A 15,665-nucleotide genomic window follows, 5' to 3' on the forward strand; every position below is an offset into this window, starting at 1 on the left:
ATTGAGCAGGGTGAGGCCTATTTGCACGCATGAATATGCATCTATGCCCTCAGTATTATGTCATTGCACCTTAATAATATGCAGTTTCCCAATCTCCCACCCAATGAATAGAAGCTAAGCATCGACAATTCCCTACATGGAAGTCAGAGCAGTGACTTAGTGACTCCAGCTTTTCGCTTACTCTTTTGGCTTTCAATTGGTTGCCAATATCTCAAGGCACTGTCCATGGACAGCAACTGCTGCTCTCTTCCATCCACCAGGACCTTCAGATCCCTGTCGTTAAAGTGGAGTGCCAATTTCCATCTGCCCAATGTATCTGGGGCAATTGACATGAACCATGCAGGATGCTGTGGATAGTCAGTGCTTGACAGCCCTTTAGAACTGAAATGAGGAGAAATATCTCCAGCCAGAGGGTGGTGACCCCACGAAATTCATTGCTACAGAAGGCAGTGAAGGCCAAGTCATTGAGTATATTTCAGACAGAGATAGATAGATTCTTGATTAGTACGGGTTACAAGGAGAAGGCAGGAGAATGGGGTTGACAAACATATCAGCCATGATCAAATGGCGGAGCAGACTTGATGGGCTAAATGGCCTAATTCTGCTCCTATATCTTAAGTTCTAGACAGGGTGCATGGACTTTAAGCATGACACCAATACGAGAAGTATTGCACGGTCCTAGCAGTGGCCAATTCTTCCACATCTGCAGTGAGTGGGGTGCCATAGGGCGTGGTGTATAAGTAATGAGGTGAGTTTTGGAAGATGGCATGACAAAATTTACTACGGCAAGCAGACAAAAACCTCACTAAAATTGAGATTGAGCTGATTCTCTCAAAATTCAGCCCTTTGTTTTACACGTTTTAAAGGAGGCAACTATAGAGTCATAGAGACGTACAGCATCGAAACAGACCCTTCGGTCCAACTCACCATTGCCGACCAGATATCCTAGACAAATCTAGTCCCACTTGCCAGCATTTGGCCCAAATCCCTCTAAAGCCTTCCTATTCATGTACCCATCCAGATGCCTTTTAAATGTTGTAATTGTACCAGCCTCCACCACTTCCTCTGGCGGCTCGTTCCATACATGCACCATCCTCTGCGTGAAAAAGTTGCTCCTTAGATCCCTTTTAAATCTTTCCCCTCTCACCTTAAACCTATGCCTTCTAGTTTTTAACTGCCCCACCCCAGGGGAAAGACCTTGTCTGTTTACCCTATCCACGCCCCTCATGATTTTGTAAACCTCTAAAGGGTCACCCCTCAGAAGGTGAACAAAACTATAGAAATGGTAAACGGAAAATAAAAACTAATTCTCTTACGCTAATGTAAGTTAAACAATGACAGTAGGACTTAAGACAATAGATTAAACTAATGAAAGATGAATACAGATGTTACATCAAGATGTTTTTCATACAAACAATAGTTAACTCTTAGAAAGGCCTTGCGATGTACTCCGGATGGATTTAAGAAACTGTTGAATGTTGTGATGGGAGACTGATTTGGATACACCGCTAAAAGGTGATAAAGACAGTTTCACATAATATGACATGAAACAACTTATGGAAAAAAAAGCTACAGCCTCTTTACAAGGTCTTTTGCATTACATTGATTAATTTAAATCACTATATGGTGCACTCCTATTAATTGTACGTAATCTTCTGTGACTGTATACAATAATCCTAAATTATATATAATGCACTTTAATTATATATAGGCATTAAATGTTTGAGCGGTACATTTTATCAATATAACATTTTGTAAATTTGATGATTTAAAACAGCATTGTCTTTTTCTAACTACATGTGTCTACACAGTATAAAAGCCATTACAATTCAAATTTGAAACATATAAGTGAGATGTCACAATATATTTGTTTACTGAAATAAAGATAAATTACTTCATTACTATGTGAGTAGGCCACCTATGCTAAATGGATATTACACTTCTTGGCATGAATTAATTTCCTGTTAACAGCAGTTTATTTTGAATTGATGTTGATAGTTAAGATTAAACAAAGTACATTATTTAAGAAAAATTAAATTTTGTTCTTGATAGCTCAAAAATTATTCTTATGCAACAAACGAATTTCTTATACAAACTAGCATGATGTCCATGAGATGTTAACAAACATCAAAGTTTCAAACTTGTTTTCTTTTACTTGGATTATGCACACAAGTTGGTGTAGATAGCTGTGCCTGCCACCAACTCAAGTAACAATTTTCACTATATGTTTATTTACTACTTCTACAAGAACACAAACAATTTGGTCCAATCCTGCCTGTCCTATACAGTTCCGTTATATCAATCCCTGATGTTGTGCTTATCCATTCCATCATGCCATCTATCCACTTTCTTTGATTATCCCTTACTCTCTTTACTCCACAGTATGTCCATTTTCTTGCCATAAGAGACCACATCACTTCTATCTTGTCTTAGTTCAAATAATTTGTCATTAAGTAGTATTCTTGCTCACTAAAATTTATCATTTTTCACCATGTTGCCCTGTCTCTCTGCATTTGGTGTGAAATTCCATTTTCTTAAATTCATTCATAGGATGTGGGTATTGCTGGTCAGACCAGCATTTATTGCCCATCCCTAATTGCCCAGAGGCTTTTAAGAATCAATCACATTGCTGTGGATCTGGAGATGCATGCAGGCCAAACCAGTTAATGAAGGCGACTTCCTTCCCTAAAGAACATTAGCGAGCCGGATGGGTTTTTCTGACAATTGACAATGCTATCATGGTCATCATTAGACTCTCTATTCCAGATTTTTATTGAATTCAAACCTCACCATCTGCCATGGTGGGATTCAAACCTTAGATCCTGGAACATTACCTGTGTCTCTGGATTAATAGTCTCGAGATAACACCACTAGGCCAACACCTGGACCCACATCACTCTTCTCTATTTAATACCAGCCTCATTGTATAGTTGCTTTCACGTTGAATACCTTTTGAGCAACTACTTTTCTCATGTTTAACTACCTTATTGCTTTGACCATCTAATGTTGTCAGATTAACCAAGTAAACAATTTCTCTCTTGGACTTGCTGAGATCAACATGTTTTGCATAAATCTACAAATATTCTTCCAAACCTGTCCGAGGTACCTTGTAATCTGTGCATTTTCTATCAATCTGTTACGTAGAAACTAGAAGCTAGGAGTAGGCCATTGGATACTTCAAGACTGCTCTGCCATTCAGTGTGGTATTGGCTGATGTTACATCACAAAGTCATATTAACCTTTTCTGTCTATACCCCAAGATGCCTTTAATATCTAAAAAAATTAATCTCTTAATTTAATGGACTCACTGACCCAGCCTCTGCAATCTTCTGTTGTACCGAATTCCACAAGTTGACCACCTACATGAAGAAATGTTTTCTCAGTCCTAAATGGTCTATTGCTTATCCTGTGACTGTGATCCTTGGCTCCAGACTTCCAACCTGGGAAAACATCCTCCCCTCATCTAGTCTGTCTCACCCTGTTAGAATTTTATAAATTTCAATCAGATTCCCTCACATTCTTCTAAACTCCAGTGATAAAAGCCCATCTTTCTTCATGATAGCCCTGTCATCCTTGGTATCAGCCGAGTGAAAACTTCACTGCTGTATCTTTAATGCAAGTATATAATTTCTTAGGTCTAGAGACAGAAACTGCAGACAATACTCCAGGTACGGTCTTTCCAAGCCTTGTATAACTGCAGTGATATATCCCTATTTCTTAACTGAGATCCTTTTGCAATGAAGATGAACATACCATTTGCCTTCCTAATAGCTTGGTCCACTGACATGTTTGCATTCATTGACTGGTGTACAAGAACACCTAGATTTCTTTGTACATCAATATTTTCTAATATATTACCATTTAAATAATACCCATCCTTCTTTGTTTTTCAGACTGAAGCTTATTTACATTTTTACACGTTGTATTGTATCTACGCTATGTTGCCCAAACACTAAACTTGTCTAGACTGCATTGAAGACTCCTTGTATCGTTCTCAATGCTCCCAATCCCATCTAGTTTTGTGTCACCAGCAAACTTGGAAATGTTGCATTTGGTCATTTATAGCTGGGGTTCAAGCACTGATCACTGCAATATGCCTTTACTCACCATCTGCCAGCTGAAAAGGACCAAATTTTTCCCACTCATTGTATCAGGTCTGTCAGCCAATTTTCAATCTATGCTACTTCAATACCTCCAAACTTGTGTGCATTTTGTTTTGCCCATTAGCTTCTCCTGTGAGACCTTATCAAAACCTTCCTGACCACATCCAATGGTTCTCCCTTGTCTTTTCAACTTGTTACATTCTCAAAAAAAGCATAGTAATTTCCTTTTCATAAACCTATGCTAACTTTGACTAATCTAAGTGTTCTGTTATCATACCTTTATAACAGAATGTAGCAATTTTTTTCCCACGACTGATGTTTGGCTACCTGGTCTGCAATGCTTTTTTTTCTTTTAAATAGTGAAGTTATATTTGCCACCCTGTAGAAACTGGTCCAGAGTCGATAGAATTATGGAAGATGACCACCACTGCATCCAACGTTTCCAGGGCCACTTCCCTTAGTGCTCCAACCCCTGGGGTTTGTCTGCCTTTAATCCCATTAATTTCTCCAACACCATTTTTTATGAACACTTAATTTTCTTCATTTATTCCCTCTCACTAGACCCTTGGTTCCCTAATATTTCTGGGAAATTATTTCTGTCCTCTTTTGCGAAGACAGAAGCAAAATATGTTATCAATTCTTTGCCATTTCTTTTATCCCCATTCTAATTTATCCTACATTTGTCTTTACTAATCCTGTTCTCTTTAAAATTTTTATAGCAGCTTGATTGCACACCTCACAGCGTATACCAAATAGCAAATCCAAACAAAACAAATCCCATTGTTTTTCAGCAATTTCCCTTCAATGTTAACAACATGGTGGATCATCAAATCTCATTAAATTTCAGAAGGATTACAATTTTTCTCTTTTGACAATCTAGACATGAAACTCCATCTTATATGCGGGTCCATCACAGTGTGCCTCAAAGACTGTAACTATTCTTGTGAAATACTCTCCCTTTCTGGGTCTACATCCCACAAACTGCACTCCAGCACTCAGCCACAGGCTTAACACCAAGTCTTCACTGACGGTTTGCACCAGAGTTGCTGCAGGGTTTTTCTCTGAGCTCGAATTTTGCTAATTACATCAGATTAATATCTCGTTCTGTGCTGTACTGACCTATTAACTATGCACTGGATTCTGTCAAGCCCTTCACAGCTCCTAGACATTGCCTGAGCTCATTTTAGACAGAGGTTTTCAACTGCTCTAGGACTTCTTTGAACCTCAATTAAATAGATCCCATGTAGTTCAGTTGCCTTTAGCAGCACAGCTAAATGCAGCCCTGCGTGACATGGAGTCTGATTCTCTCTCTTACTTATACACACATACACACACACACACACAAAATCTCTCTCTCTTCCTGTCTGTGTCTGCCTCTTTCTGCAAGTAACTGTGACGTTGCAACTGCTTTCTAGTGACTCCTGATCTATTTTGAATGACTTCTTAAGAATTTTACAACAAATCCCAATCCTATTGCTCAGCAGAATTGAATATAACTGAGTTTAAAACAGTCAAATGTAGGACTATCTGTCCTTTAAATGTTATTTTCACAGAATGCTGGCTTGGAATACAAACTGAATGCAACAGAAAAATAGGAATTCACCACACCATCTTTAATTAATGCAAAGAAGGATTGTGTGTGCTGCTCTCCCATAGTCCCTGAAAGAGATAGATATCCCAGTTATTTTCCAGTTTAGTTCAGCTTACTTTTTGAAGCATAAATTCATTTAGAGAATGCTAGCATTGCAGCTAAAGTTGAATCATCTATCATTACTTGTCACTGAGAATATCATATTGTCAGTATCTCATGCAAAACATCCAGTGTAACAAATAAGACTCCAATGATACTTCGTACAATTATGGCTGTGCTTATGTGGCTTAGGACAAATTATTTTTTGTGCAATGAAGGTTGTGTTAAGAATCAAATATTGTTCAATACATTCAGAAAACATCACGATTCAAAATAATTAAATTATGAATAAATATTACAGTAGAGATTACAATTTAGGTAGCACTCAGGCTCGCATTTATGCAACCGAATTTGTGTGCCATTTGTTTTGCAGTTATCAATAGATTCTCCTGAAATGTTATTTATGGCATTAATTAAATTTAATACGTAGCACATGACATACTTTGCTTTTGATTTCTGAACAAAAAAGATACTTAGACATGAATTCTAGAATTCCTTGTGAATGGCAGCAAAGAATGCCACTAAATCCAAGATTAATAAAGATGTTTAGATTTTTTAAATGCAGCTCCTAAAGAGTTTTATATTGTTTTACTTTTAAATTCTTGCTAAGTACAAATGTATCAGATGTTTAAATTGAATCCAAATTCACTACCTCATTTTTTAAATGTCAAGTAGTTGCTTACAACCCATTAGGAAATGGAAATGCTTTTATTAAGCACCCATCTGTCATTTGTAAAGTGTCCACTTGAATGTTCTTTCCAAAATAAACATGAATATTATTGTAATGATTTACAGAAATTATAAACTTGGAAAATGAAGTACTCAAATTGCATCTTAAGGAATACATTTCATCCTAAATGATAAGAAATGAGAGATGTAATCATTTGTGATTTGAGCCAGACTTGGGTGTGATGTTTGATGAGGCCCATCTTGATGTTGAGATCAACTAGCCACACCTTGTATTCTTTTCTGAAGTGGTGTCGCAAGATTCTTGCGAGGCAGCAGCAAGTTCCCAATGAATGCTCATTATTGCATGTGGAATTCCTTGTTAACTGCTCAACTTGGCACAGGTCGCGATCTTAACAAACTCACGATTTAAAACTAGTTGTCGGGAAACTCGATGTGGAAACCAAAACTTGGTTCTTGGCATTTTAATTTGATGTTTACTCCAAAACGCTTCCATGTTGGGCATCAAGTACCAACATCTTGGGCATGGCTCCATTGGCACTGGCCACATGCACCCCATGTCCACAGAAACTGGCATCGGACATGCGCCAGCTCTATGAACCCTTATAGCACATCTCTAATAATCTGACAGGATGCTTCTGTACTTCTTGGCTGCATTGGCAGCTATCATTATAATGCTGTTGCTATGGCATATTGAGTTATTGGAGAGAATGTGGTGGCACTTACGCTGGCAGAGAAAAGAAGGGCGTTGATCTTGTACCTACAATGCTGGGCATTCCTCCAGATGTCTGAAACAGCTCTGACCTGGACTGGCATGGTCTGGTGTCATTGCCCCACTGTTGATCCTGGGGGAAGAGGAGATCCAGCAGGTGCACCACCCCATGCAACAGGAACTCCAAGGCCATGCCCACAAAGTGGAATGTCTGTTTTCCCTCTTCCATGTCTGGGTCAAATGCCAGGAATCATGCAAGGTAGCTCCAGACTAACAGTATTTGTCTAGACATATGATGACCTTTTAAAGATGGTATGGGCACCAAGATGCTAGTCAATTCCAAGATCTCCACTGAGTGGGCAGTTGCTGCAAGGATAGCGCATGGCAAAATGGCGTGGAAATAGAACATGATACCATAAGGATTGAAATGGTCAATTAATGTGGCTATGCTTTTGCACTTAACCAACAAACCATAACATTCAGCCAAATGAGTTAGCCTGGATAGTTGTGTCTCAGGGAGAGACTGTAATGAAGAGAATCACATTGGTTGAACGTGCAGGAAACCACTGAAAGAAAATATTTGGAAACCTTCCAGTTCAGTAAGAAATTTTTGAGTGGAGATAGGAGTGATACTTCACTGGGTTTGAGTGTCTATAAAATTGCTGAGGACAAAAGGATTGAAGTTTCTATTTTGTTGTGGCAAAATCTTCCCAATTTTTCACATATATAGCATTCTTTTTTGTGTGTGATCAACTTATGCTCCTTTGTTAAAAGTACAATGACAGCCACTTATGAGTATGTTAAGTGATTGATCATAACTGTAATAAAATTCCAGAAGTCAAACATTGCAAGTTCAAATGGGACATCCTAGGGAAATTGTACAAACACTGCAATTTATTCTGGGATTTAATCACAAACATTAGAAGTCAAAGGGAAATGCAGTTAACAGGTTCATAATGGCTTTGTATATAGATGATCTGCAATAATTTAAATATTCAGCATTAAAATAAGTGACTGAATTAGATGTGTTTCAAATCATTAAATGCAGTAATGTTGCATGTTACAGGGTTCTCCATGTTGTTGATATTTCAGAACAATATTTTGGTGGCTTTGAAATTGTCATAACTATTTTTTTTTCTTAAAGTTTCTGCTTTTCCTATGAATAATCAAAATATTCTGCAAGAAATTTACTTTTGTCACATCACCAGAGGAGACTTATTTGTGGCCATTTTGTGTCATTCAAATTTGATTATCACCAAATGTACGTCACAAATACCATGCTTCTAAGTGCCTTGCAATATAACAAAATACAGCAAGTGTGTCAGTCAGAACTCTGGCAAGTTAAAATATAGGTAAAAGTCACCCAGCTGATTTTGGTTCAGCTCTTTGCTGAGATACTCCAAATTTAAGATTAATGTCCCATTCTCACTTGACAGTGTTGTCCTTGTCAGTTTCTAGTACTTACCCAAAAGCTGAACCTGGTTTGTTGACACGACAACCACAGAGGGTGCACTCCCCATCCTTGTACTGCCAACGTTGTCAAAGTCAGTGATGACTCAGATATCAACAATTGCAAAAACCTAGCAAGAATGAGTTAATGCTTTGAATGGCTTCAAGCAATAATGTACATGCCATATTAACATTTCAGATGTCAAAGTGTCAAAAGACTAGATATTGTAACTGATGGGATGTGTCTCAGAGAAAGTTAATAAAGTGTAATGCTGAGGGAAAAAACATTTCTGGAGGAGAGAGGAGGGAGGAACTTGTCTTCTATGCTGGAGCGGTGGAAAGGGCTCAGGAAAGATATAGTGATGGCTCAAGGCAGTGGAGGAAGCCAGTCATCAGTGGACAGGACAGCTCCCTGAACTGAAGGCAGTGAGAGGCCGAGGTGAAACAGCTGATACAATGGAGGTCACAGCTGAACAGGCAGTATCAGCATTGGTATAGACATAATTCAGTAGCTGTTGAGTACACAGTAATGAAATCAATGGTGAGGGAAACCATGCATTCACCAGCTGAGACAGTGAGAGTCGAGTGCACATATGAAAGATGTTCCCGGTGCCTTGCCGATTGCATCCAATATCAAAGTGTTGTCCACTTGTCCCTGGAAAAGTAAATTTGTCTCTGCCTCAGTTAATCCTGTGGAGTGCCTACCAGTTATTTTCATTAAAATATATATCCTAACCCCTCTCCTCACTCACTATGGCCATTTCATATTTTTGCAGTGAATTTTCAAATAGAGGAAATTGTCTTTCCAATTAAATTTACCAAATCTTCTCATAATTATAAACACATCTACTAAATGTTCTTTTCTTTCATTTAAGGGATGTAAGCTACAATGTCAAAGTCAGCATTTGTTGCTCATACAATGAGTTAAAAACCATGTTAGGAGCCACTTTCTTGAACCATTGTAGTTCATGTCATGTTAATACACCCACAGTGCTGCTAAAGAGAAGGTTCCTTAATTTTCAGCCAGTGACGATAAGGGGATTGTAATCAAAGCCAGAACAGTGTGCATCTTGAAGGTGAATTTGCAGGTAGTAGCGTTTGCTGTACATGTGCTGCCCTTATATCTCTGTCTCAACGAGGTCACGATTTGAAAGTGCTGTTGAAACATCTTTGGTGAGTTGCTGAAATTTTTCTTGGAGATGGTGCATATTGCTGCCATGTGTACCTATGGGAGAAAGGAATATGTTTTTAACATGGTGGAGTGAATGTAAATGAAGCAGAGTGCTTTGTTCTGCATGGTGACATGCTTCTTGACTGCTGTTGGAGCAGCATTCAGGCAAGTAAGAATAATCCATCATACTCCTGCCTTGTACCTTCTCAATAGTAGGCAGGCATTCAGTTGTCAGGATGAGAGTTACTTGCCACAGAGTATCCCAAACTCTGAAATGTTCTTGTTGGAGGGAGGAGAGGGAAAAAGGGTTGTGGGGTGTGCAATGTGAAAGTGAATGATTGAAGATGTTGCAGGCAATACTGAGTGCAGCAGAGCATCAGGCTTGCTCAGAGGTGGGGACAGTAAATCTGAGGCAGCAGGCAACAGTGTGTGGCAGTTAGCTGAAGGAACAGAGAAAGTCGGTCTGGCTGTTCCTCTGTACCTTGAGGCCACACTGACCCAGCTGACCCAAGCTGCCAAGTCCTGTGCAACATTCCATCCAGAAAGACCTCTGGGTTTCTGTCTGAAAATTGAAGTGTCACTTTTCCTTTCTGTACCACATTCAGATTCTGTCCGACAATGAGGGAACATGCTTGTGCAGATGCACAGCGGCCTTTTAAAGATGGCATGGACATTAGCAATGCCGGACCTTTGGTGCACATTTTCCAAGCTGCAAATTGTTTTATGAGCGTGTAAGATAGGACCTGAACTAGTTTTGAGAGATGCTATGTGCCAGGGTAGGTAATTAATGCACTGTGCTTGGTGTGCAAGAGAATTTGCAAGGCCTTGTGGAAAAAAATTTCTCAAAAAACTCAACACAACTCGGACTTAACCAAGAAAAAAAATGTAAGATTCAGCCAATTAACTTCTCACTGAGTCAGTGGACTCATATACCCAACCATTGCTTTTGACATTTGCCCAGTAAAATGTTAACCAATTTGAAATCAGTGAACCAGCATCAGGGTTTGAAAGGAAAATGTCCCCTAACTTTGTTGAATGTTTTTTCTTTGCTGTGTTACCAAGAGGTATTTTGAAAACTCTTATAGAAGTTATATAATGTTGATATTTCATATCTTATTATCTAATTTATTTGTAAGATTTCTGAATTATGACTGACATATATGTAGAAAATGAGTAAAATGTCATCTGAGCATCTTTGAAAGAATTTCAAAGTGTTGATGCTGTGGTTTGTTATGAGAGTACATGGTGAATTTGGAGAATCAAAACAAAATAGTGAAACATGCATTTTAAGATTTGACTTATGGAATGAGTTGTATTTGTGATATTGAGGTATGTTTGATGTGCTGAATGAAGAAAATAACAGGTGTCAATTTTATTTTATTGTAATCACCAATATTTCAATGTTTAATATTTTGATGTCATTATTACAGATTGATAATGTTTTGTGTCAGTGTATGTTAGCACTCTGCAAAATAGTTCTCTGTTATAATTTTCAAAGACAAAAAGTTATTTGTAACTTAATATGTTAACAGAATGTATTAGTATGCAAAGCATTTGTATCATATTTATTGTTTCAGAAATCTCATTTTATTTTAGTTTTGTCATTTTCTATCTTACTAAATAGTCAATTTGTCTTCATTAAATTGATAAATAATCTCAATTCATACTGCAACAAAGATTAATTGCTCTGGAAAAGTGAATTGATATCTTGATGATTTAGATTTAGATTTTATTGTCAAGTGTACTCAAGTATAGGAGTACTGTGAAAAGTGTATAAGGTCACCACACATGGACCCATCTTAGGTATAAAGGTACCTAGATACAAAATCTTAGGTACAAAGTCGTAAAAGAAACAAAGTTTAAACAGTTTAGCATGAGCTTCATAGAATAAGTTGAAAAATAAAGAAATAATGTAATAGTTAACATAATATTTGACACCCAAATTGTGCCTATATAGAATGTGTAGAACAGCCCTTAGAGTTAAGTCTGCATTTAAACCAGAACCAGAAACATTTCTGCATTCTATTCCGACAGGTGCTTACCAAATCACTGTGAGCATGGAGGAAGATGCACACAAACCTGGGACACCTTTACGTGTAACTGTGAGGGAACAGGATATTCTGGGGCAACATGCCATAACTGTGAGTAGATATTCTGTTTTTATCCTTTACAGTTTACAGTTGATAGTGCATGAAGTTTGCTCTCATGTTGTAAAAGTTAATGAAGTCATTTATGTTAAACCATAATGTTAAGGAATTCTGCAATTTTTTCCAGCAGTAGAAGAGGCCGCAAACTAATTGAATGAATGAATAAATGAATTAGGTTTTATTGTCACACGTACTCAAGTACAGAAGTACAGGAGTGCAGTGAAAAGTTTATAATGTCACCTCTCATGGTGCCATCTTAGTTACAAAGTACCTAGATACAAATCTTAGGTATAAAAAGAGGAATAAAGAAGAAAACATGTTGCATTACCTTAGAATGAATCATAGTATGAGTTAGAAATAGCACATAGTTAAAAGGATAAACATTACAGTCAGATAAACTGATTACAGAAAACCATTACATTGTAGTAGATCAGCTTCCACATGTGGTCTGACTGTCCTCTAACTCAAAGGAAGCGTTTGAAATAATGAAGAACTTAGAATATAATTACATTTTAAAAATGCCTTTCATCACATATTTACAGAATATAGGTAAAGAGAACAAACACCAAAATGATGTCAGCTGCATTGAGCCTTCGTGACCATTATAGTTTTGAGTTAAGAATCACAGAAATAAATGTTGTCACCACCCTAGACAGTTTGATAAATCTTTCCAGCAATGTTTATGAATGTATCTCATATCTCAATGCCAAACTTCTGAAAATTCAGTACAAAATGATTTCAGCATAGCACAAACAATTCTGAATGCGCTCCTAAGACATGGCACAGTCAATTATAAAATAGTACTGTTCTATTCCAATAGAATTTGACAACATTAATGTTACAGAGTTGATACTAATGCACAGTGTTAGGAAAATTCCAAACTCCACTAACCCAACTTGGGAGAAAATTTGCCCAAATAGTCAGGTTTTGGTTCAGAGGTCAGGGTTTAACTGATGTTGAGTCCATCACCCCCCAAAAACAATTCAAAACCAGTCATTGGAGTTGTCAAGTGCTGCTGTTTCCTGGCTGAAAGGCCTACCTTAGTGATCTGGTACTTTGACCGAATTATAATAAAAACAGTGAGGCTTGCTAGCCCTCACCCCTCATCCCAAACACACTCCCCATGCCCCAGCTTTGCTAAGACTAGCCACCTCAAATTCCAGTTCATTCCCACGTGGCCCTTTGTATACTGCATGCCAACCAATCCCCAAGGCCCTTCCTTATCCTATTGCTAACTTAGTGCTAACACATGCCAACCAATGACCCTCAAACATTTCAGTAGCCCCTTTGCCAAGTTTGTGGTAACTTATACCACCCATCTGCTTTTACCTTTACACCCATCATACCAATCAACTCAGAATCCACTAAAGGTAGATCTCAGGAGCAATGATGAGACAAAATTATATGCATGTGTTCCTTTAAAAAAATTCTATTTCGACTATTTTAAAAATCTCACTGATTAACATTCAGTCAATATGTTTCAATTCCTTCAAGTACTTAAACTCTTATAAAAACAAACATTTGTAGCTTACATCAAAGACAAGTAATTGATTTATATAACACCTGGAGCTTTCAGTCGAACTGTAAAATTACAGCCTCCATCCCCAACCCACTGTGATAATGATAGGTTGTGGAAATACTTAGACAGTACTGATTGTATAATGATAGAACTCATACTAATGTCAACAAACTGGATTTTGATTTTGCAAGCATTGATTTTGTTCTTCATCTGGGAAACAAACAAACTGATTTTCTTCAAAATTTAAAAGCAAAAGACAATGGATGAGATTCAATCTTGCACAAGTGTTATCCACCTGTTATGCATATTAATATCTACTCTTAAAAATCCTAAAACAGTACCTGAGCATTCCAAAGAGGTTTCTGACTGCTCCTTAAAACTCTTGTAGGTTTAGATGTTCTCCAATTTATAAAGCCCTCACAGCATGCTTCAGAAACCTGGGTGATAAAAATTGCTTCTCAATGAAGACAACTGCACTTATAGAGGTCTTTAAGAATCATGAATAAGTGAAACACATCCTTCTCCCTTCCAAGAAGGAAATGGCAAGCAAAATTGAAGGTTGTGGTTATTCCTCAGAACAGAGCAGAGGCGTTCTGCAAAGCAGTAGATTGAAAGAAGTACGGTATAAGGAAAATACTGCTTCACATGTTGTGAGGGGTCCTTTAAGAAAAGGTGACCGTAAAATGATAGACATCATCATTGCGATATGAAGTAAAGTATTCCAATCTGAAGTCCCAAATCTAAACAAAGGAAACCTGAAAAATATGACAGGCGAAAGAGAAAGGAGGGGCAAAGAAGCATGCAGATCTCCACCCAGCCCAGAAGCCACCATTCAAAAATTCAGTTTAAACCCAAAGAAAAACAGTTATGTTTCTTGCTGCTGTAAGCTGTGAGTTTTGATTTGATAAATCAGAGACATTTTCAAATTGAAGGAGTTACTCTGTATTTGTTACAAACCAGCGGAAGCAACCAGAGAAATACATCTGCACAACAAGCAGGCTGGCAAGCCAAAGGAGGATAATCTCAACATTAGTATTGGGAAGCAAAGTAACTGAGCTGATTTTCCTGTTTTATACCTTCACCAATAATCTCATAATTACCAATGAATGGCTGACAACTGTTTCTGCTGTGCTGTCAAAACCACATAGAGACCAAACACCCAAGGCCCCAACTACTGCTGGCCAAGGACAGAGTGACTCTTATCAAAGATAAAGAAGCTGTCAAAAAAACACTGCAGGAGCACTTCACAGATCTCTGCAATGAGGGCTGTGTTGTTGATCCGAGCATTCTTGAATGCATCCTGCAGGATACTACACGCCATGAGCACAGCAACACCCCAGTCTTGCACTAAGTAGAGAAGGCTATCTACTAGCTTGAAAATGACAAGGCTGCTGGAACAGATGGTATCCCCACTGAGGCATTGAAGTGCGGGGACGAAGAGCTCCTGCTGCAGCATCGTGGCCTTATCTACCTTAGCTGGAAGGAGGAGACCATCCTGGAAGAGCTCCGAGATGCCACAGTCGTGAGTATTTTCCGAAAAAGTGAACAAGTTGGACTGCGGTATCTACAGGGGAGTCTCCCTGCTGTCAACCATTGGCACTATCATCGCCAAGGTCCTCCTCAACTGTCTCCTCCCTGTGGTTGAGTAACTCTTCTTTGAGTCGCAGTGTGGTTTTCACCACTGAGGGGCACAACATACATGATTTTCACCACACGTCAGGTGCAGGAGAAATGCAGAGACAAGAACCTACCCATGTACATGGCCTTCTTTGACCTTTCAAAGGCCTTTGACAGTGTCATTTGGGAAGCATTATGGAGTGATTGCACTATGAAGTTTGTCACCATCCTTTGCCTGCTCCACAATGGTATGGAACTTGCGGTAATGACAAATGACTCCACCACCGGCCCGTTCCCCTTTCAGATTGGTATCAATCATGGCAGCATCGTCACCCCAATTCTGTTCTCGATCCACCTCGCTGCAATGCTTTACCTCCCCACTGACAAGCTGGAGTGGAGCTAACTTACAGAACCTGTGGGAAATTATTCAACCTCTGCTGTCTTCAAGCCAAAACCAAAGGCACCCCAACCAGTGTCACAAAGCTGCAGCACTCCAATGATGCTCATGTATGTGCAATTTCCGAGGATGTATTCCAGACCATAATCAGCACTTTTAGGGAGGCATGTGAT

General features: G+C 38.5%; 1 protein-coding gene across 1 annotated transcript in view; it reads left to right on the forward strand.

The window, feature by feature from the left end:
* Nucleotides 1-15,665, forward strand: part of LOC109913433 (contactin-associated protein-like 2) — a 1,704,267-nt gene that overhangs the window by 900,185 nt on the left and 788,417 nt on the right. The window contains exon 11 of the mRNA XM_048610560.1: nucleotides 11,847-11,953. Coding sequence (XP_048466517.1) covers nucleotides 11,847-11,953 — 107 coding nt within the window. The remainder of the gene's footprint in view (nucleotides 1-11,846; nucleotides 11,954-15,665) is intronic.

The sequence above is a fragment of the Rhincodon typus genome, chromosome 2 (genome assembly GCF_021869965.1).
Source record: "Rhincodon typus isolate 14 chromosome 2, sRhiTyp1.1, whole genome shotgun sequence".
In the NCBI taxonomy this organism is placed as follows: Eukaryota; Metazoa; Chordata; class Chondrichthyes; order Orectolobiformes; family Rhincodontidae; genus Rhincodon; species Rhincodon typus.